General features: G+C 38.8%; 1 protein-coding gene across 5 annotated transcripts in view; it reads right to left on the reverse strand.

Moving 5' to 3' along the window:
* The window catches only part of NOL4 (nucleolar protein 4), a 182,129-nt gene that overhangs the window by 74,607 nt on the left and 83,028 nt on the right, over positions 1 to 24,494 (reverse strand). For 4 of the 5 annotated variants that reach the window (XM_030966198.1, XM_030966207.1, XM_030966216.1 and 1 more), the window contains one exon: positions 954 to 1,237. In XM_030966198.1, the coding sequence (XP_030822058.1) occupies positions 954 to 1,237 (284 nt within the window). Of the gene's footprint in view, positions 1 to 953; positions 1,238 to 20,876; positions 20,972 to 24,494 lie in introns of those variants that run through there. The other variant, XM_030966224.1, reaches the window with a different exon arrangement.

The raw sequence follows: 24,494 nt of genomic DNA on the forward strand, positions 1-24,494 counted from the left end.
GGGCTTATCCCAAGTTAATGATTTTTCGATTTCCCAGGCTCTGCTGGTGAGCAGGTGCACAAATGGCTGGAAGGGACCAAGCCAAGGACAGCTGAACCAAACTGGCCAAAGGGATATTCTGCACCACAGAGAGGATTGCCCAGTGTATAAGCTGGGGGGAGCTGGCCAGAAACTGTCAAATGCTGCTCAGGCACTGACTGGGCATTGGCCAGTGCGTGGTGAGCAACTGCATTGTGCATCACTTGTGTTTCTTGGATTTTATTCCTCTTTCCCTTTCTGTTGTATTCTTTTTCATTACAATTATCAGTAGTAGTAGTAGTAGTAGCAGCAGTAGTAATATACTTTATTTCAATTGTTAAACTGTTCTTATCTCAACCCATAGGTTTTACCTTTCTTCCATTCTCCTCCTGACTCCACCAAGGCAGAGGGGGGAGTTAGAGAGTGGTTGAGAGGTACCTAGTTGCCAGCTGGGTTTAAACCATCAAAATTCTACAGATACATAATAGAAGTGATGAGATGGCCATCTGTAAATATACATACATATATATGTCCATATTGATACATACATATATACATGTATCATATTATTTACATACTTTAATTTTTTTCAAATTGGTAATGTAGACCATTCTTAATAAATGATAAAATTGATAAAATTGATAAAATTCATGTCTGATGGAGAACTACACCATTTTTGCCTGTGTGTCAGCCCAATATATTTGCCTATACATATATATTCACCCATGCACATCCACGTACACTTAATGTACGTATGCATTGTATATGTGTAACAGAGCATACAAATCTACGTATGGCATTTAAGTAATCATCTGACAAAGATTAGACACATCACATTAAGTGCTTAGCTGGGAAAAACCTTTAGTTTGGCCTCACAAATCTTTTTCTTTTCTGAACTACATGCTTCATATCTGGACCATGTGGAAGCATCTTACCTTGCTTCCATTTTCTCTCGCCTCCCGTTCCATCTTGAGATCAGAAATTAGGAGAGTCTTGTATTTGTTCTTTCCATTACTGCTGTGATCATCTAGTCTGTATTCTGAAGTCAGCTGAGCAGAGAGGGGACTGTCACTCAGGTTCAGAGGCTGCTCATCCTGCTCCAGATTTGTTTTGCCATTACTGTTGGTTTCTGCCATCTCCCTGCAGTGTGTTCCCCCTGAAGCATTGGAACTGTGTCCCACGGTCTCATTGCCATTAAAACTCTCTGCGGCTGAATCATCTATTAAAAAAGATACATTTTCAGTCACATGCCACATAATCATCTCTGTCCAGTTCAAAAATATTTTATATATTCACAATGTTTTTTTTCAAAACAGAATGAAAGCTGTTTCTATTACTGGCACCAGTAAATTTCTGTAAAAAGCACAAACACACTTCTCCATGTTTTCAAGTAAAAGCTTTAAGTAAATCCATAAAACATTATTAAGTAAAGGGAAATTTTCCGGGCTGACACTTTAGTACCACTGTGTACATAAAGGATAATCACAAAGGATTTTTAGGGACAAAGTGATAAAGTCTGCCTTGATCAATCTGGCTGTCCATATGGCTGTGGATCTATTTAGATTCTTATACCATACTCATTAGTGCACTATCACATATTTCTGAAATCAACAGAGGTGCACGTGGTACTGAGAGAGAATCTGAATCTCAGGTTTTAAGTGTGCAGAACAGCATGTGTCATATCCATAAATATCTTTTTGCAAAGATACAGTGTAAATACATCTGATGTGTTCACTGCTGGCAACAGAGATTACACTAGAAGAGCTGATTCCAGAAATAAAGATCCCGTCTTCATTTTGTTCAGGTGCCCATTAATTTCTTTCTTTCATTATGTGTTATAATATACTTAAAAATATTGATAAATAGTGGTCTAAATTATAAACCTAAAAGCTCCATCCAAAAACTCTGATTGTGTCATTGTTACCCTTAAGATTTTAGAGCTGGATTGTATGATTTTAATATGTATCTTCACATACTTATGCATTTGTGTATCCTCTTCTTGTCAGTACTGGAATTTGCCACCTGTCCTACCACTCAGCCCTTCTTTACTTCTAAACAATCTTTTGGCCAATAGGCTATGTAGTAAAACATTTTCTTTTTCAAAGGATTAAATGGCAGTAGAATTTGGCACTCACTTTGCCCTCTTCTTGTCTCTAAAGCACCTCTGTGCTGGCAATTTACATGGTTTTGCTAAAGGTGCAAACACCTGCCCAGGGCTCTACAAGCATTTGCTTATTGCAGACTATGAAGCTGGAAACAAAACTGGGAGGTCAGTAGTCAGGAATGCATTCAGACTGAAACTGGAGATATGGAATGAGATGGACCTTAATATATGAACACCTTAATACACCATCTTTTTTAGGCCCTTCTAAACAACTTCTATGGAAAAGGAGCAAACACATTTATACACATGAAGAATTTAAAAAACCCATCAGGACACATCCTTTAACAGTTGTGCTCAGAAATACTCACGCTTTAACTACATGATTAATCAAATTGTTGACTCACCATCATTATTACAATAAAAAACAATTATTCACCGCTCTCAGATGAGATTTTTAAAAGAGAAGAAAATAGTGGATAAATGGGTAGTGATCTAATTCAATTGAATTAGAAAAGCCAGAGACAAGCTATCATACATCATTCTCTTGCTTTCTGTACTCCAAAAACATTTTTATGCCATAAATATATACAGGACTGGGTATGCAGTATGAACATATTTTTTAAAAATTGCTTTGTTTTGTAAATCTGGGGGAAAAGTCTAATTTTCTAACAATATAAAGTAAGAGTCATAATTTTAAAAATTTTATTTGAGGATCATTTTTTGTTGTTCTAAAACAGCTGTATAACTAATGGCTACAATAAAAAACAACCAACTGTGCTTTGGTGCTTTGGTATGTATCACTTTTACATTATCTCTTGGGAATACCAATGTATATACAATAAATGACATACCATTCCTAGAATAAGACTTTTAAATGTATATACCAAACAAACTTGTAACTGAGCAATGCTGCTTGAGGATTTCAGCTATATAAGTGAATAAAAAGATCAGAATTTATCCTTAACAAACCTTATATCATGCCCTGAGACTTTTGTCTTCAAGGCCATAACATATAAAAAAGGCTAAAATTCTAACATACTCTCAGAAATAAATAAGCAGTTTTACTACTCCAAAATAGAAAATGGAATTTTAATATAGTCTTTATTTTTTTTAAAGAAAATAGACATACATCCAACTGATTTGCTCTGAGATAAGAGAAAGAAACACAGATATTTTTTAACAGAGAAACACTTTGATTACTGTTGGGTTTAGGACTGTTAACAGATAATTGGCTTCTTGATTAACAGTTTAAAAAGTGACAGTTAGTTTCAAATTTATTAAATCAGCTACTGAATGGGTCACTGAGTGCGGGATGTTCTTCCCTTTGAAGGGCTCCGAAAATTCCCTGCTGTCTGCAGCAAAGACAGAAACAAGTGAGTAACCAGAGGATACAGAGAACTACCTAAAAGGTGGGGGCACTGCCTACACAGCAGCACACGCGTCTGATCCCTCGGGAATTTCTGTGTGCTGGCACTCCAGTGTCTGGGCTCATGCAGGGCAGAGGAACCACCAGCAGGACACAGAGGGCTGACTGGGAGTGATGAGAGCTGTGCTAAAAGCTAGATCCAGGAACAGCCAATTCTCAAGCACAGCTGTTAGTTTTGCCTAGCAATAATGCTTTAATTTCTTTTTTTGTTGCCCTGTATGACACATGGTTGACAACTAAACCTTACAAATGTGTGAGAATGTTACAATGCAGAAGAAAAAATAATCTCATATTTGTTCTAAAACATATCCACTCAAAAGAATTCCTGTGTTGAGTAAATGTGATCAAGCATTGTAATACTCTGAAACAATAGAAAAGTTTTATAAGATTTCTGCTTTTCTTTGCAAAAGCTTAGTCACTTGGCAGCAAATCTTGGTTTCTACTATAAAGTCAAATATCTGTTCTTACAGTAATTTAACCTTGCTTGTTAGAGATGGGAATTTGTTTGTCAATATAATGGTCAGAAGAATGGCCACAATGGGTATAGTATAAATTGCACTTTTTTCAAGTAAACAGAAATATGTATTTCCATAAAGAAGATGAAGAAAAAATAGAAATGGGTTTAGCAATAGTTTCTTACAGATGTTACCAAGGTAACCAGATTACAAGGTTTAGTACATTCCTCCTCCCTGGGCAGCTGTCTATTTTCGCTAAGAATAAGGCTACTTTAAAGCAAGAGTTTCTCAGAAGGTATCATAAACACAAAACACATCAGAAATGTCTGAGTTTGGAGAAAAAGGCAAGAGGGTCTTGCCCAGGAGAGAAAAGTGATGTTCATCCTTGGATACAGGCAACCACAGCCCAAACACCTCCTGACCCTGCAGGGACTGCAAGCACTCATGGCCATCACACGGATGCCAAGGGGCAAGAGCAGATCCATGGAGACCTGTCCCTCACACCATATTCCCCAGTGGCCACTGCCTCTGCCAGGGGCAGGAGGTGAGACCTCAGCTCCTGACAGCGCCTGGTGCAGCTGCTGAGTGGGGCTGCACCTAAAGCAGAGACTGCACTGGGACCAGCAGTCTGCACTCTGGTTTCTCATCTTCTTCTACCACAGCACCTCAGCAACAATGAACTGCTAATGCCAAAAGCCTCTTCTCTTACCAAGTATTATTTTCCCATCCATCCAGCAGAGGCAGAGGCACGGTGGCTTCAGAAGAGCTCAGGAAAGAAGGGGCTTTGTCCAGCTATGGCCACTGGTCCCTGCTCCTTGTTGGGATCTCAGTAGAGATGAGGTCCACCCCAGAGGCAAGGTCCACCCCAGAGGCAAGGTCCACCCCAGAGGCAAGGTCCACCCCAGCCTGGTGCACATGGGCCATCAGCCATAAGCCCACTGCAGAGATGCCCTCCCACACACAGGAGGCTCAGTAAACCACAGCATTCCTCTCTGGGCTCACTCCAGCCTCCCTTCCCACAACTGGCTGATGAGAGCAGCATTAAACTCCACTGAGGCAAGGGCAGCACATTTTCAAATCCTGTCCCTTGTCTGAACCATTGCTGCAGGGTGAATTTTATGGAAAGGCTTCCAGAGAAGCCGGCCACAGACACTGGGAGCTGAGAAGGGGGAGGAAGCAAAGGGGCCCCATGCCCTGCATTGGGTATTAGGGCAGTCATAAAAGACTGTGGGATGAGCTCACATCTTCATCATCAGCCAGGAGCTGGCTTTATCCACAAGTATCAGCAATGACAGAAAATCAGCCATCAAATGCTGCTTGCTCAGGGCAGAACTTGTCTTTGGGAACTGTGCAGCTGTCAAACCCTTATCCCAGAATGCTGAAGACTGGAAGCAAATCTACAACTGGTTTTGTAACTTAAGCCTGAAAGGGGAGTCTATCTGCAAAATACATATTCACATCTGAAAACAGCAAACTGGGGCCTCCTTCACCTATGCAGAGATCCTCTTCCAGGGATTAAAAAGCATCACCCCACTAACAAGCAAAATATTCTAGAGCAGAGGGAAAGTATCTTTGGATGAGGCAGCAGCCACATTCTTGCTGAAGCATAGGACACTCTTTAGGCTTAGGCAAAGACTTCTCACTCATGGACCAATATTTCTTAAACCTCTTGGTGCCAACACCTCCTTCTTCCACCTTTCACACTGCTCCACCCTGATCCTGTGCTCTGCTCTGAACAACACCCTTTGGACACCTTTAGTCCAAATATTCTCCATGTCAGAGGTTATCAATAGAGCAAGGGGTAGGGGCTTTAAACTGAAGGAGAATAGGTATAAATTAGGAACAAATGCTTTACTGAGGTACTGGAAGTTGTACCAAGCCTCAAGAAGTTGTAGATGCCCCATGTCTGGGAGGGATTAAGGGTACACTGGGTGGTACCCTGGGCAACCTGGTCTAGTGGAATCCTGTCCTACAGTTCTACGATTCTAATTCTCAAAACAAGATTTACAGTACTTTTTTGACTTGAAGTTAATGTCTTATCACATTGCCTTACAGCTTCCAGTCCCTCCTTCCAGATCCCACTGAGACCAGCAAGTCTCAGTGACAGATACAAAGTGACACCAGCTTTATTTTTGAAGACGTGAGAATTCCAGATTCCTGCTGTGAACTTTCCAAGCTCATTGCAGTCATCACTGTGTTAGCTTTTCTCTCTGCTTTTGAAGGAAATTTGGAAATGGGGGAAGAAAAGACAATGCCAAAGAAAGCCCAAGCGAACAGATGCTCTGAGTTTTGATGCTTGGAACTATTGCATCCTCCACTTCAATTCTTTGCCTCAGACATTCACATTATCATGGCCCAAATCTCTGCCCCAACCCAATTTCCCTGTACATCTTAGATTCTGCAAGGTGATATCAGTGGCAGCTGGTATTTTAAGGACACTCACATTTAGAGCAGGAAACTAGGTCTTAATTTATAGGAATGTTCTCCTACATTCTCCTACAATGTCTAGATTTATGAATGGGCCAACAACATATACAGCTAGAATTAGAGATTCTTTGGTTACAAGTTAACATACAGTTGTTCTACCCCAAAAGAGCTGTCTTCACACCAGATATGTCAAATGCTCAACACTGTTCTCAGTAAGAGTGCTTTCTTAAAGAAAGCAAGTTGAAGTGTGCACCAAATCTTGCTGGAATAACAAGTTCATCAAACACTTGTTTTCTGAGAGCACATATTTAAGATCTGAATTCTGATATAAGTGTTATTGAAGTACTGTGAATCACTAACCAAGGTACAAATATATACTCTCACTTGTCTCCTTGAGAGAAAAATCTCCAGATGTTCTAGCTCTTAGCTATCAGTTTCATACTCTAATTCACCCAGAATTCTTCATATTCCTCATATTGCAGGTAGGACAGGAATGAATTAGCAAGCCATTCTACATTAAGACAAATCTCTGAATATATCCTGACCCTCTCTCATATTACCGCTCAGGTGAGAATGCAATTAAGATTTGGAACATGCTTTAACAGTTTATACAGCTGAGATTTCAGCTAACTGAAACATATTTTACTAGTCACAAGGCACAGGGCTGGGCTTCAGCTCTAACAGCAGTAGTGTGACACAGTCCTGCAATCATACAGACACATGGAATTTCAGCTCCACTTAAAGGGCAGATATCCTGCTTAGGAACCAGTCAAAAACAAGGGAAAGGCAATTAACCTTACAACACCTTTGGCTATTTTGAAACAGTCTGACTGCATGAGGGGAGGCTACAAACCAAAACCACTCCTGATAATAATGAGTCTGATTAATCGCATCAAAAGAACAAGGCACTTGTTGGGCTCATTCTCCTCTAAGGAATAGAGATGGGGGAGGGCCCACATGCAGACAGACACTGATGCCTGCAAACTCTGAGGTAGCAGGCACTCGGGTTAAATGAACATTTTGAGTGGGCTGCTTGTCGACAGAGCATCTCTGAGAGCAGCAAGATGGGTAACTATTCCTTCTAAAAGGAGGAGATTGGAAGTGAATGAGCTGAGTGGGATGAGTGAGACTGAAACTTCTTGCTGTGCAAATGCAGGCTGTCATAACACCCACTCTTAAAGACTGTCTACCAAAATCCTGGATGATGAAGGTTGCTTTAATCTTGTTGGGCTGGATACCATCAGCCCAGACCTTGAAAGCACCACTTTACATCCTTAGCAACCCAATCCATTTGAACATGGTCACATGCAAGAGGCAGCACTGCAGAATAGAGAGCAGCAGGTTCAAGATCAATTTTGAACAACCATGCTGTTCTCCTTAACCTTTTGGCTTCAATAGTGCTTGTGCTTTATTTTCCTATGTTAAAATACAACTTTAATGAAAATAACATGCTGCAGAAACAAACATTATAAACTAAGTTAAATTCCTTCCACAATTCCACAACACCAAGGCAACCTTCCTAATGGGGATTAATGAAAAAAACACACTTTTGGTGGTAACAGACAGCAGGCAGTTTTGGAAGAGGAACACCATGAATCAGACAAAAGGTGGTGTACAGTGCTGACTCACAGAAACTTCTGTAGTATAAAATATTATAGAGACTTTTCTAAATGAACTGATAAAAAGGCAAGGACACATTTCACTCCCACCACTTTTCACAAGGACTGTTTAATACTAATTTGTCACAGTTATGTATTTGGTTATGCTTCATTTCCATCACAAGTCATGTTTGAAGCCCAAGTTCAGAACATAACTTAAACGCCAGTCCAAATCAGCCCTATCTATTCATCATCTCCATTCCCTTTCACATTGTTATATAGAACAGGGGTTGAATTAATGGAGGTACAAAGATGATCTCAGACCTTCCCATCTCGTAAAGCATAAGAATGACTATAAACTATGGTCATGAAATGAAAAATCCATTTAGTCCAATATCCTATTTCCTAATCCGTGGTTATTAGGAGATGTTTGGAGAAAACCATATACAATTCTTCCTCCTATGGATTCCTGAGCCCTTAATAATTTCAAATGCAATTTTCCTGAGCAGGATGTGGCTTCTAGTTATGTGCTGATGCTCAACAGGTTTTTTCCTTCCAAGTAACCAGCTTTTCTTTGAACCTATATTAATCTCAAGCACCCTACTCTCTCCTCAAAATAAATTACTGCCACTCTTTCTGTTTCCACTGTCCTGTATCAAGGAAACAAAGCAAAGGAATTAAGAGGTGGTCAAGAGCCTTTCCAGAGGACAGAGCAGGGTGGTGTGCAGAGAGCTCAGTCCTTTTATTCCCAGTGAGACTGTGTTTGGTCCATTACAAGATCATGTATTAATTATCCTCTTCAGTTAACCTCAATAACAATAACAATTCTTTTTCTCCTTCTGACATATATGCTTTCCTGATGGCATTGCCTTCTGTGAATTCAGCTGTGGAACCCACTGCATTGAATTTAAATCTGAAATGTCCATCAGTTTCAGTGATACTTATCAAAAAATTCCTTACTGTTATTTTCAGTGTTGGAGGAATAGGACAGGAGCTACTTCATACGATCACACACTGCATGAGTTTATGAAAAGAAAAAGGAACAGAGAAAACTGATCCTTAGCCTTGTCAACAAGAGTACAGTAAATCTGATATACACATGCACATACACAGTGGAATCAGCATTGGCCAGGCTGTAAATCTTATCTCATTATTAAACAAACATTTCAGTAATTCACAATTTTCCATGGGTAAACATCTCTTCTTGTTGGAGGCACAAAACAGGAAGCTGTTTTATTCAATTATAATGTTAAATAACAGAGCAGTGAACAACTGCCACTCCATCACATCAACAACCATCAGAAAAATAATACTGCCCTGTCAGTCACAGCATTATAGAAGGGCTCATTTATAGAGCTTCATGAGTGACTTGCACATTTACTTTTTTGCCTGCAGAGCGACTGTCCCTGCATATGCACAGCAAGGAGATGAAGGAGACGTCTATTAGGAGGGTACTGCACACATAAATAACCAATTTGAAAGCTCACTGGGTGCACAGTGGCCTTATTACCACTATGTATCTAGCTCTTCCTTCTCTTTGGCATTTACACTTCAGAACACAGAGCCCTTACTGCCTCTGGGGAGAAAAATCCCTGGTTTTCCCCTTACTCTGGAGAAACCTTCAGGGCGCTTTTTGCGGCAAAGACTCTATCAAGCAGTTCTCAGGGCAAAAAAACTGCAATTCTCCTAAAAGTTTTTATGACTCACATAGGATCATATTTGACAGGCAAAAATGTCATCTGGCACCAAGAACATGGCTTAGAGCTCCACTCTTGGGCAAGCACTGCAAGAACAAGCATTTCCTTCTCAGGAAGGACAATTCTCAGCCCGACAACCCTGAGTGGTGCCAGAGGTATTGTCTTATGCTCATCCCAAAGAGGACTCCAGACTGCAGAGCAGTTTATTGATAAGAAACTAGGAACTGAAGAAGGCTGGGAGACAGGCAAGCAAACAGGGCTCAGGCAGGCAAATAGGACTCTTAGGTTTGAGGGTCGCTAAAATTCCAACCCTGCACAGAACACATCAGCAATAAAGATGTTTGAGACTGCAACGTATTGTGAAAGGGAGAAATGTGAAGCCTTTTCTATAAAAAAGAGGTAACCTAAGAGATCTTGCACTCTCCCCTTCCTTGTCCAGCAGGAAGAGGCTTATGCTTTAGCATAAGCAGCAGCTGCCACTGTTCCTGGCAGCATGAAGAATCTGGTGCTGTGCCAGTAGCAGACAAAGAGTAACATGTAGGTGCACGTTTGGTGCCAAAACTGCAACACAAATGGAGCTGAAAGGAATTATGCTAAACTTACCTACCAATTGGACCTAGTGTGGGTGTGTAGTGTAGAATTTTACTTCATCAGGATTTGCCAGAAGACAAAAGCAAAGAGGAGAGATCAAGCTGGAGCCAGTAGAAGAAGTTCTGCACAGACTGGATGCCCCCAAACCTGGAATTTTTAATCAAACCCTTTAAAATATACCCCACCAGGTTTAGTGTGTTGTGTAGGTTCAAATAGTGATGTCAGTCTGAATTTCTTTCTGGAAGGGTGGAGCCCTGAGCACAAGCGAAATAAGTAATTGTTTGACAGCTCTGCATCCCCTCAGCAAATTGCTGCCTGCTCTTCCATAAGAGCAGAGGCTATGGAAAGGCTCATTATACCCCCTTCATCAGGAAAACTGGGAGAGAAAGGAGGGAGAAGCCATAAGAATAAACAGAAATGGTTGCTTTGAGCTTCATATGGACTTAATAACATTTAACCCACATTCTGACCTGGGTCCCCAACATTTACAGAACAAATTGCTGGATTTGCCTGTTTGTTATATTCCAAACAGAGAGCTTAGTAGAAGTTTCCTCTTGAAATATGAAAAAGCATATGATGTCTGTTCATATTGTGCTTGTCACTAGATGACCACAACAGAGTAGAAATAAGGAAAAAATCTTACCTACCCAACCAAAAAAAAATAAACCAAGAGAGAATTGGAAAAATATACCAATACATTCCCAGATGTACAAAAAGCAAGAGCTCTGCTGAAGTTCAATAGATTCTAGTATTGTATTCCAAGTTTTATTTTAGAACTATTTTGAAGAAGACTTGCAAGCATTCTTTATTTTTTATTTGCAATTTATACACATTGTCAGTAGTTGCCAATTGCTATTTAGGCACATAAAACAAAGAGCAACTGAGATCAAAGTCCAATAGTCAGTCCAATATTTTGAGTCCAAAGTCAGTCCAATATTTTGAGTATCTTTATAATAATAAAAATAGTTAATTGAGTTGATAGCATAACTCTCAGCAACAATATTTCTCTAATAGTTCAGACTCATTAGAGACTTCATGATCATCATTGTCACTCTAGTTGAGAATTTCAAAATTACAATCTAATTTTCTTGTTTGGTTTGTTTTTTACACAGAAAAGTATCATCTAAAGACTTGTATTACTTAAATTAAAGCAATTTTATTGTTACTTACAACTGCATACTAAAAGTTAGGACATGAAAACTCCTCCAAAGAAGCGAAAACATTTCCTATGATTTTTTTTTCTAGTTTTCATTTTATAATGTTAGTAAAATGAAGCAGTTTTTTGCAAAACATTTGTTTTGCACTCTGGAACAATTCTGTCAGATCCTTTCCACTCAGTTGTCTCCACTCCCATTAACAGAGGAAATTTTCAGGAAAATTTCCTACCTCAGCAGAGAGTAAAACAAGTGCCTCTGATATTCACATACAGAAATTCAGTTTAAAAATAGGCAATAAACATATAATTGGGAAGAAGTAGAAGAAAACTATGTGGAATAGGAAGTAGGAACTTACAGCCTTTGTTCTTCTGTGCAGTGTCTAGTGCTAAAGGTGAATTAAAACTTCCTCAATACATTAGGAAAGTGGATGTTAGCAAATCTGAGAAGTCAGAACAGTAAATATGCAAGTGTAGGACTCCAGAAGGGTTGTTCTTTCTTTATTTAGTGGCTGTGATGCAATTAATGTTTTTGCTGAGACAGAGTCTCTGTGAGTCAAGTACACAACTCTATTACAGATAAACCATAAGTTCAGAAATTCAATGAATTCCAGAGCTTGGAAAGCTGCTATTACAAACTGCAGCAAATAAGCATGTCTGAGGGATATAAATTACATGTCCCATTTCAATTCTGTTTGCTTTTGATTCTGCCACTTTAAAATGCTTATAAGTGTCCATGGCAGCATGTACATTACTGTTTCCTGCTTTGAGTGTGCCATGGGTAACAACAGTAAGTGGTCTCCTCACTGATTAAATGAAACCACTATTCTGGTCACACAGGACAGCACTTGATAAAAACCCTGGCCTTTCTTCATCTGGCAAGCAACCATTTTTGAATGGTTATACCCATTATGTCTTTCCTATTGCATTTTTTACTCTATCAAGTGTAAATTAAAAAAATTCAGCATCTCCAATGCTTGAGTGCCAGCCCAAAAGAATGCAAAAGGTGGTAAGAGTCAGCAGTGCTACCTGAACACAACAATACTGCCACTGAAGTAAAGGACACAGCCTATTTGGAGCCTCTCTAGCATGCTGACTACAATTATAAGGCAGAAAAATAAGCAGTGCTGATGATTGACCTCCCTTTGATCTGAAAAATTTTTTTCAAGTAGTGAATGCCAAAACTGCCAAGTGAGATGTATAGGCATTATCAAAATTAAGACATTAGAATCTGCTTGGAAGTTTACAACAGTTAACGTTTCTTCCTACTACAAAACTGCATGGCTCAAGTTAGAAGAATCCTGAAATATGTAATATAACTTAGGTTGAAAAAATGGCAGATTTGCAAACTCTATCCACAAATGTCTACAATGTCAGGAATTTGGCACCAATTGGATGATATTACACAGAAGACAGCACAGCTCCCCTGAGGTATTAACAGTACAGGAATATGTCTTCTACCTTCATTAAAGTCACCACTTTTAAATTCCAATTGCCTCATAATCCTACAGATGTTGATTTCAATGTGACTGAAAAAATTAAAACATGCCTTTCTGTTTGCTGAAACTATTTTCGGGGGGGAAAAAACCCCAAAGGATCAACCTTTTTTTTTTCATCCAAGTTAATAACTTATTCACAATTCCCAAAATATAGATGAGAATTTGGTTATATAGACTAGAATAAGAGATATATGAACACACACACACAAAAAAAAAAAAAATTTACTAGATGGTCAGTGGTCACAATACTCCTGTCAGGTCAAGTAACTATGATTCAGAGCTCAGAAACTTCACAAAGGATCTAACAGATAGCTCTGGCATATCTACTGCTAATCCTCACCAGAGCTGTGGAGTTCAAATGTTCACTGCCAAGCCACCTGACTAAGCAATGCATCTCTTGTTTCAAACTTTCCCTCCCAGTGCTATGCAGTGGACTCTGCTTGGGTGGGGAACAGAGCAAGTATGAGAGCGTGTAATGAACAGCACTGGAAATGAAAGATTAAAAATTGAAATCTTCGTGCACTTGAAAACTTTTGCATGAAGGCTGTCATTTTACACTTCCTTTCTGGGAAGCTAATGCCAACAAAAACACTATAGGTTCTTGAACTTAATACTATTTATCAACTTTCAAAAATTTTCTTCTCATTAAAGGCAGTCAGTTTGCCCTTAATGAAACATCACTGAGAGCTAGACTCAAAACCAGACTACTCAAAAAGGCCAGAAAATAGGGCAAACAGAATTCCACCCTTCAGAGAGAAACCATGAGCTGTTTTGCTACCTTTGCAGACTGGTGAGATTTTTTAGGAAGTAAAATAATTATTCCATTATTCTAATTCACTTAAGGACTTCTGTTAGCCCAGGAAAATTCAGCAACAGCAGTCACCACAGCATAATTGCTGCATGTGCTTTCCCTGTGCTTTACACTACTGATAAGGCAACATTGCCAATGGCATTTAAGAATGTTTTAATATGAGCAAATCAGTCCTATTTTCACTCCAATTGCAACAACTGTTTTTGTACAAATTGTTGTTAAATGTCAGAGCACTAAAAAGGGAAAGAATAAAATCTTACCAAAGATTCCAGCTATAATACCTGCTTGGCCTCCTTGTAATATGGGACTGACTGAGAATAAAGGGCAGCATGGAATTGTAAAAAAGGGCCATTGAGCTGGCCTAACAGATCTGTGTGTGGAAACCAGCAGGCTGCTCCTGGTAAACCAAAAATTCTGTCCACAGGTGATTCTCTCTGTGGCAAAGCTAGCTTGGAGAGGAAGGGGAAGCCTAGAGTAAGAGCACTCACAGATATTGGTGTTATTTTAAATAGAGAAGATGAAGATATTTCAAAATCTGATCTATAATAGTTTTCCCTCTACACTCTGTAAACAAGGTTCTTTGGCCCATGGAATACTATATATTTTGAAAGGATCAGCATTGTATAGCTACTTTAATCTAGTTGAAATGCACATTAGAAACAGAAACAGATGTATGACAAACAGCTGTATGGCAGACCTGTTCCCAAGCTTCCAGAAAACTTAGAAAATATGGTGCTTGCAAAAATACAATGATGAGAATGAACAACACTTCTAATAATCTTTTTTCTGCATAGATAAATTGCAAATGTCCCTCAAGACAACAGAATCCCGACAAATTCTTTCAAATCCTAGATCATTGCTTTGCAATTCCTAACATCACCTTCATAAACTGATCACCTTCCTTCCTAAATAATAATTACAAACTATTTCTGAGATATCTGGGTTTTTCAACAGATAAGTTAAAAATTTACAGAAGCAGAACATGGATCTGAAGATGGATGTGAGAATAGATTAACCTGATTTCTTCTGGGTGGAAAGTTTTTACCACTGGATAGAGCAGAAAAGTTACTTATGCTGAAACACATTATTTCAACCCTGATCATGAACAGAATGTTATTCCTAATAAGTATTACAGTCTTGGGAGGGGAGGCTTTATCTTTTATAAGAGCAAACATTAGGACCAACACTGAAAAGAGTGAAATGCCTACTGTGTTCTCTTTCACAGAACAGAAGCAGGTTTTTCCTCTTCTGCAATTGCAAATAGAAGCCATCAAAAGAAATAATACAACCAATGCAATAACAACAAAAAAGCCAACAACCTAAGGGAGAGCTGTCAATGGTAAACACACCACAATCAAATTTATTAATTGCATTTCAAACACAAATTTGATTTGTTGCTGATGGTACCTGCTGATCCAGGTAGGGCAGCTTTCGGAGACTGTTCCATATTCGGCATGTAGGAATAATCAGAAACTTCAGAGCTAGATATTTCCTTGGTGTCCAGATTACAAAACAATCTGGGGAAAGCATGACTTTAACTACCCCTGATTAAGTTAGTGTGATGGGCTCCAGGATACAGAAAACTACTAACACAGGTCAAAATATATGTCAGTTCAGTACTTAAATTTCACCTGTCTGAGCAAAGAAACAGTTATGAACTATGATTCTGTAAAACGTGAATAGAAACATTTTTAAGGACTAGAAGCACAGTCTTGCTAAAATAAAACCCCTCACTTTATTACCCCATGACAGATATAGTGGCTCCAGTACAGGAGCATTTAGAAGGTAGTTGAAGGCTATCATCTTCCTTAGAAAAGTCTGCAATACCTGAGAGATATTCTTGGCATTCCCCTTTATGCAAACAGATAAATACAGATTTTCTAGTTCCTGATCCTGTCAGTCAATGTCACCCTAGGAAAACTGCTCTTGGAAGCTTTTGAAATATTTGTCCAAAACCTCTTAGCCTCACTCAAGAAGCCTTCGAAGATGAAAATTTTCTCAGAACTGCTTTAATTTCAGCATTATCTTCTTTTGTTGAAGAACACCTGGGACAGCTCTAGTTTGAAATATTTACCTAAAAGTGCCAAAATCAGTTGAATAATGTGGTGAAAACCACTGGAAATCACAGAGACTAAGCTCCTTTTATGTAGATGTCATCCACCAATTCTCAAGTGGCCTGTTTTCCCAAGAAATATTTATTCTTAACTTCAGCACTGCAATCTGCAATTTCTGGAGATTCCTACACCAGGAGTCCCTGCAAAACACAACACCACAGCTGCTGATGCAGGAATTGAAGACAAAATACAGGGATTAGAGTCTGAGCTTTTGTGTCAGACATGAAGGTATGCTGACAGCACATTTGTACGCAGCAAAAAGGACTGAATCTGTTCATGCATCAGGTGGTAACTACAATAGAAGCCATTAGAAACAATCTTCAGTAGTTTTCATAGTAGTAAAGAGCAGAATGGAAGGACATTAGTGAATATCACAGCACTCTTGGTCTAGGACTTGAATATCCAAATGATAGTTTTGATCAGATCCCATTTAGTTTGCTGCTGACTGAAGGCTTTCACAAATCACAGGTGCAATCAGTGGCTGCCATCAGCCCACACATACAGCACTTGTCTTCTCCTCAGCGTGTTTCAGAAAACAATTTCAATCATAACAACTAGAGAAACGACAAATTCAAAATTACCCATTATTCAGCTACAGAGAGACCATAAAGGGATCCAGATAATAATCTATTTTCAAGAATGATTTTGCAAAGATAAAATAAAATACACTACATGTGAAAAGATCAATCACTCATGGCCTGCGCACACATTCATCCTCCCATCCCCTGTAAAACTTCCAGTAGACTCTTCTGGCAACAGAACAACAGGAACACTGGATTCCTACTGTATATAACTTTCTACTACAATTGACATTTTGGTATTATTGGTATTGATATTTTGATATTTGGAATCTAAAAAACCAAAAAAAAAGTAGCATTGCCATTGAGGATGCATGTGTTTTGCTCATCCTCCTTACAGCCACCTGCTGTCACAACCTGATGAACAACCTCTGGAAAAGACAAAAATATTCAGATTATTATGGATGACAGCATAAAAAATTAGAATAATGGGGCTGCAACAAAAACAACTGCACTCCTTTCAGTATTAGTGCTGCCAGATAGACTGCGTGTTGTTTCTCAGCTACTGTTAGGAAAGAGAACTTGCCCAGGAATTCTTGGTTTCCCTCCCTTTGTGTTCGACCCTGTTAAAAATTAGCATTGCTGTTTTGCTTAGCTCTTCAGCTAATATAAAGGACCTACTCTGCAGTAAACCACAGAGCCAGCAGCACAGCACTGAGAAAGCACTTTTTAATTTACTGCTAGAAAGCTGGCCAGAAGACCATCACACACTGGGCTAAAATCTACCTTTGGATGCATATGATCTTAATTTCACTAGAATCAACAGGACCCAGCATGTGCAGCCTGAGAAATAATTTAGTCCATTAAATCCATGCAATTTACATACAATCAGTGGCTTCAGAGGTTTTCTTTTGAGGGGAAAAGGAAGACAAAGGAGGTTTAAAATAATCAAAATATTCCCATGTGGATGGCTATTACTGTTTCAAATTAGGACAAACTTTTAATTCAAAAGATTTTTTAAAATATTTCAGATAAGTTTAAAATTTAAAAAATGATCAAAATATTTGAATTCATTTTAAATACATAAAAAACTCAATAGATTTAAAATTAGTGTTTTCAGTGAAGGTACACTATTTTCATTGAGGCCCACTTCTGCTACCATCAAACCATTTACAGTGTCTTCGGAAACATTATATATATATGCACACATTTTAAAGGAAATAAGGATATAAAGAGGCAGAGATGCCTCAGGAAATAAGATGCCTTGCAACCAGGAAAAAATATGATCACTATTATTGATTTATTATTAAAATGTGTAGGATAAATCTCTGATATGTAGAGACACACAGACATTGCATATGAAGTCTATATATAGTATAGAAGAGTGATTTCTGCTACTGATTTAATAAGAATATCAGCATCAAGAGCCCTTCTGGGACAGAATAAAGTCTGTGGCTTTATACTTGTGGATGTTAAAAGACAGCCAGGTTCTGCAAGGAGCAGTGTACCAGCCAGTCAGTGCTGAACATTTTATCTATTTTTCCCTGAATGAGAATTGCAGTGAAAGACAAACAAATTCTTAGTCATTAATTCCAAATGGAGGCTGTAGGCAGATGCTGTGCTGTACAAGTTTTGGGGGCTATTTTTGCAATAGTGAGAAATGTTTCAAGGAAATAGAGTGACACACTATTGGCAATATTTTTCTGTTTGGTGCCATAACTCAAAACCTTGTTCTGATGAATCGGTATATACATTAAATCATCCTACTTACTTTTATGCATGGCAAAGACATATCAGAAAGCATTATGTTAGCCAGTCCAACATCTGGCCAGCAGACAGCCTGAACACTGGGACACAGTGGAACAGGGAGAAGGCAGTTCAGGAAGAGTGTAATACCTGTTGGGAGTGGGAATGATGGGCAGGAAAGAAATGAAGAGAAAAGCCTGGGCAGAGGACACTCACCCACTGCTGCAGGGAAGCCAGCAGCTCTCAGAACAACAGAATGCCAAAGAGAAGCCCTGGAAGAACGCACAAGTTCTGGTCTTTTAAAAAGTTTAGAAAATCTGGCATTTTTGTATGCAGCAAATAGAGTCAACATTGCTTTTTAGTTTCTGGTAACCCAAGGAATTTCAGTTTATTTAACTGATCAGAGTTTATACAGGAATTTCATCAAGTTTGGTGGCCTGGACTCCTGAGTGTCAGCAGCCTCTACCAATTGTACCTGCCTGTGTGTAATACAATCCCACTGCTACAAGGAGCATTCCAGTCCTTTCCCTGGAAGAGAATGTGAACACAAGGTCTGGGTTTGGATGCATGCTTTGAAGTTCACTGCATTTCCTCACATGCAGGTAGTTCTGTTTACTCTTGTCTAGAAATGCAAAAAAAAAAATTCAAGTTCCTTTCTGAAAGCTCCTAATAAAACTTGGACTAGATTCCTAAAATCACACACTTTGTAGAAAGCAGAATAAGATCATGTTTGACCAGCCAACGTTGCTCCATTTAGCACAAGTTAAGTGCTGGAGAAAAATAAAAGGAAACAAATCATCACCGTGGGACAAAAAAAAAATCCAACTTTCCAGTTAATTAATTTAATAAAATGACACATAAAGTAGAAAATCTGTACATTTAACAATCTCAGTTATTTTAAAGGCTATAAACAGCCACAAACATATTCTCACAGAGATGGGGAAAATATACAATAAAACGTCTGGCAAATCTTTCCCAGTGTGTTTTTTATCACAGAAGGAACTTTTTAATCACTGATTTAATTTGACACATATCAAGAAATAATTTCATAGTGCTCTTTCCAATTAAAAGCATTTATTCGATGAATTTTCTCTTACCCTGATCCCCACTTTGCTTGACATTTCTGGGGAATCCCTATCACCCATATGTCCACTACAGATTCAAGGGTCAGCCTAAATGATGACTTAAATCTTCCATACCCTTTGTGTTTATTTTATACTCCTCCATAATAGATGTACACTGGCTACTGACTCTGTTAACTGCAAAGAAGACAGTTTCTTTGATTATCAGCGTTCTCACTATTTGGTAAAACAGCCCGAAAAAAGAAGTTTGAAGAGAAGGCTGTTCTTATGCTAACCAATCTGCAGCTTACGTGTGACTCTTTCTGAGCTGTCCTGGGAGGGAGGAGAAAAAAACAACCGCTGTCCCTTAACTACCCATGCCATGGACCCAAAACTCTGGAAAGGTAGCACAGTGCTCTTTTATCATATCAGCAAGATGATTCTGCTTTTAGCTCTACAGACATACAGAGAAATAAAGCATGTGCTGTTTCTTTAAGCAGACTAAGTGTGTGTTTACTAGGATTTCTCAGCATTAAGCTTTTTAGATAGGAGGAAAATATCTATCCTGCAAGGTGAAAATAGGTCTTTAACTTCTTCAGTGTTATATTATTATTAATTACTCATGGGCCTCCTTAAAACAAAGACTCCACTTGTCTGCATATATATATGCTTGTATATATTGCAAAAACACACAAGCATGCATACATTTCATATATGTAAAACACATATGCATAATAGATATAAGTTAGAAGGTATAGCTATGTAGAAAATAACCACTAAATAATTATAAAGAGGCTTTTTTTTTTAATTAAAACCAGAAAAGGCATGCATAATAAAAATGCAAGAATACATAGGCTGAACCTACAAACTGGTGGAAAAATTAGTTTAGGAAAAGCTGACAGTAATAAAAAGCAGACAGTTAAAATCTTACTGCAAACAGTCTAGTTTAAAACTGGGAATCCTGAGCATCTATTAAAGTGAAATGCAGGATCATATCAAAGAAAGGCAGAACATTAAAATAACCAGAAATGGAAAATCTAGAATATCCTCTCTTTAATTCTACCAGCAAGAAAACAAACACAAATTTTACATGCTACATCACGTCACACAGCACCATAATTCTGCTACATTAAAATGAGCTTTCCTCAAAGAAAAGCTCATATTTTGACTACACCTTTTAAAAGCTCAATGTTTGGGTTATTATATGAAGAAAAAACAAGACTGCATCAGGAGTTGTAATTTTTTATGCTTAATTTGATAGTTCAGCACTTTTACAGTAGAGTTTGCAGCACACACAGAGCAGTTTCCTCACACTTTCCCGCTTATTTTTCAGCAGCCAGGAATTCTTAAGCACCCTGCACAGTGCACACACAATTTGTAAGGCACTCTCCTCATCACTTGTTCAGCTTTATGCACCAAATGAGACACACTTCAGGTTTCTATGTGCGCATCTCACAATTGTGTTTTAAAATTTTATCACCTAGCTTCCAGGGAACTGAGGCTTTGAATCTATATTTGAAATACCACCTGAACGGGTGAAACATATTGGTATTCCACACACAGCCTCCTGCTGTCATTCCACTGCTGGCATGGGACAGTCTTCACCAAGACTTAGAAAACCTCATTCAATATTCCTCTCTGGAGGATCTGACACTTACTGTGAATTCTGCTCTTCAACTTAAATACCAGTGTCTGTGGCAGGCCAATTCTATCATTGCAGATACAGCATCCCTCAGGCGAGGTCCAACCTTTCTCTTGCAGTGCACCCAGGGATTAGCTTGACTTCCCCTAAATTCTCTCCAGTGCACAGTACAAGCTAATCTTTCCTGTAGGAAGCAGGAGATGGGGTTGCCATGACAACAGAGCACATTCTAGCAGTGGGACCACTGAGATGAGCTGAAAAGACGACAGTGAAACATGCACTCAGCCTTCCTCCGGGGCTACGGGCTCCTTCCTCCAGGATTTAATTCCCTTGCAAGTTTACTGAGAGGCTAGGAGGTTGATTAGCTATGTATTTTGCTGTGGGGAGATTACTAGTTAAGAATATGGTTGAGAGATCTTAGCATTATTTAATGAAACTGCCATTCCTCCTTACATTAAATTGCTGATTTAAACGTGGCTGCTTTTAAACCGCTGCTCTTTCATACACATTAGTCCTACTCTTGTTCTGACTAACATCTCACTGTAATACAGTCACAAGCCCAGTCCTGTGCTTCAGCTTCAGTTTTTCAGCATATTAGGCATGTTTTTATGCTCGTACACACACATGCTCGTGCACACACATGCACACAAAGAGCACAGTGTAACATCTGTGTTTGGAGCTCAAAGGGTTCTGATTGTGGGGGAGGGGGCACCGAGAAAAGCAAGGCACAGCAGCCACGTGTCTTATACAAACCACACAACAGCCACAATAAGCTTTGGGAGCCCTGTTCATCAGGCAAAAGAAAATTGAGTAATCTATACTGTAAATATCAGCTATTTTCAGCCCCAGAATAATGTTTGAATCCTACACTTTAAAGATTTTTTTCTCAATGACAATAATAGAAAGCTTTTTAAGCTCCTGCATTTCAATTATTTACACATTTTTAATTGCTCGATCAAATTTTCATGCAGAGCGTTTTTCTTTGTGTTTCAATTTCTCTTGCAAAATCAGACAGCACATTATTGTGCTAAATTCCTGGGGGCTGGACCATGCCACTGTCTTCTCCTGTTATTTCAGAAACAAGCATGTCTCAGTGAGCTTACACCTTAAAGCCACAGCAACCAAGAATTTTCAGTTTCTAATCATGTTTGTAAGCCATTCATTTGCCCAGGATGGAATCCTGACTCCTTTGTCCTTCCCTTTTGAGTGTGTAACTTGTGCGGCCATACACTGAACACCCCATCATCAGACAACACCAGTCCCCTCAGTACATGTAAAAGCTTAACCTATCCAAGTACAAAAGATTTGGCTGTGGATGAGCCAAAGCCACACCATCTGCATCCATTTCACTGGAAATTTGAAAAGAAAAGAACCTCCATAAAGGTTTCTGACACAAGAAAGAGAAGGAACCCAGGGATTGCATTTAGCCAGAACTCCTGTGGGCAGGGAAGGTGGGGGTGGATGAAACAATGGGAAGATGTGGAGCAGCTTTCCTTCAACAGCACATTATATAGGACAGTTGGCAGGTCAGTCCCAACTAACTTAGTCTTGGCAAACCACATAAGGCCAAGAATTTGGCTGTAGAGGGAAGGTTCCGTGTTGGGGAGGTACCTTGATGACTGGAACATGTCAGGAAATTTTTGGAAGGTCTGCAAGGATGGGGGCATGTGGAAGCCTGGGTGAGGATCTCTCAATGATCATCAAATCACTGGTTTTATCCTGGTACTACACTGATTGCATTTACAATGAGAAGCCCTCTGACAAAACCCAACCAAAAAACCCCATACAATTCCTTTTCCAAGGCTATGCAATATCACACCTCCATAACCTTGGAAAGAATCTCAGTGTTACACAACCCTTTAAAGTTTAACCTTAATTTGGATTTTACCATGTGTCAGGAATATATATACACACAACAGTATCCCTCAGAATCTGCTGGCTCTGACTCATCCCACAGCTTGCTATGAAGATGAATTACACCATACAGTATAGCACCTGTATTTATTATCATCTAATTAGTGTTAGGTTTTACTTTTTTTCCACTTTTCCACTCAAGTTCTATCCAACTGGAGAAATGCCAAATCATGTAAGCGACATATGGTTTTGCTTTTGAAATCATCCAGCCAGAATTCCCAAATACTGAAAAATCTTTGCTTAAATAACTTTCAGCTTGAAAGACAATATTTTACACCTTCAATTCCAGTGAGAAACACTGATATTTGTAGGTATGCAAATTGGTTTTGAGGAAAAGGGGCATATAATCAGATGTTGAATGATGTTATAGATTTTTCCTGTCACATGCTGTCTCCTCACAATCTAAAAAGAACAGTTAACAGCAAGATTAATGCTGTGAAAATAGCTAAACTACTATTATGGTTAATGAAAGTAAGGTTCTGTTTCTTTTTTGTTTCACAAGCTATGACTGTAGAAACCAGTAAATACTGCCCTTAGAATGCAATCATTCATTTCTCAGTGTTCATGCGCAGATCTTCCATTTAACAATACTCTATCCTGTGTTCCTGGAAATTCAGTCTTTCAGTCAGGTACAAAACATAAGCACTGTGTTCATTTAGTTGTTGGATAGGGAATGGATTCCCCTGCTGGCCTCCTGAACTAGTAACACCCAGTTACTAAATTTGGCCCACACTATTCCTGACCACATTCTTTTCATTTCCAGCAAAAACTTCTTGTGTTTTATTTCAGATGAATACCCAAATCATTCTCTCAGCAGGAACACACCCTCTTACATGGATGTGAAGTAACAAAAGGAATTTAAACGAGGTAAGTTTGGAGATCTCCTGGAACATCCAAGAGCTCACAGGTATTCTTATTGTATATCCCTGGGTATATCCAGGAAAAGGCAACTGTTTCAGTGAACACAGGTGGAAAATGCCACAACAGGGGATAAGGTAAAATGAAAGCAGAGGACATATATGTAAGTGGTCTAATCTAACTTATATACATCATTTAAGTGTAAGATCCCAGAAGCAGAGCAGCACATTTCTAAGGCTTGAGTAGAATAACCAGCTCTAGGTCCTTAGCAGAAAATGCCCCAACCACTCTCTTAGGTCTCTCCTAGCTTTTTCAAAGGTAGAATCCACCTTTATCAAGACTGGAGTCTGAATTTTGCTCTTTGTTTACCCTCTTGCTTGTGGTGAATACACAACAGCTCCTTTTCCTTTCAATAGGACACTCACAGCTTAAAAACAAAATGTGGAAGTTCAGAAGACACATCCTGTCCTATGTTTCTGCATAAGTTCACAGCTTTGACCTCAAATGAGAAGTCTGAGGATTTCACATTGAAAATAAACAAGAAAAAAGACAAAAATAAAACTATATAGAGATTCAACAAAAGAGGTGGACATGAGAAAGTAAAGGCTTTTGTTTTGATTTCCTGTCTTTTTCTTTATTATGCTCAACTGTGAAATCATAATTGAATTCTCAATTTAATAATATAATTTTTATACATAGCTGTTCACAGAATCCTTTGAAATCTGTGGATGAAAGAAAATATCACTCTGCTTTTTAAGAACTATTCAGTTGAGATTAAACAGCGCTAAATGCTGAGCCCTGAACAAAAGGTTTAAGCACATTTAAGTCTTGCTGAAATAGAGCAACAGTGCCCAGTACTTTA

The sequence above is a fragment of the Camarhynchus parvulus genome, chromosome 2 (assembly GCF_901933205.1).
Source record: "Camarhynchus parvulus chromosome 2, STF_HiC, whole genome shotgun sequence".
NCBI classification, from domain to species: domain Eukaryota; kingdom Metazoa; phylum Chordata; class Aves; order Passeriformes; family Thraupidae; genus Camarhynchus; species Camarhynchus parvulus.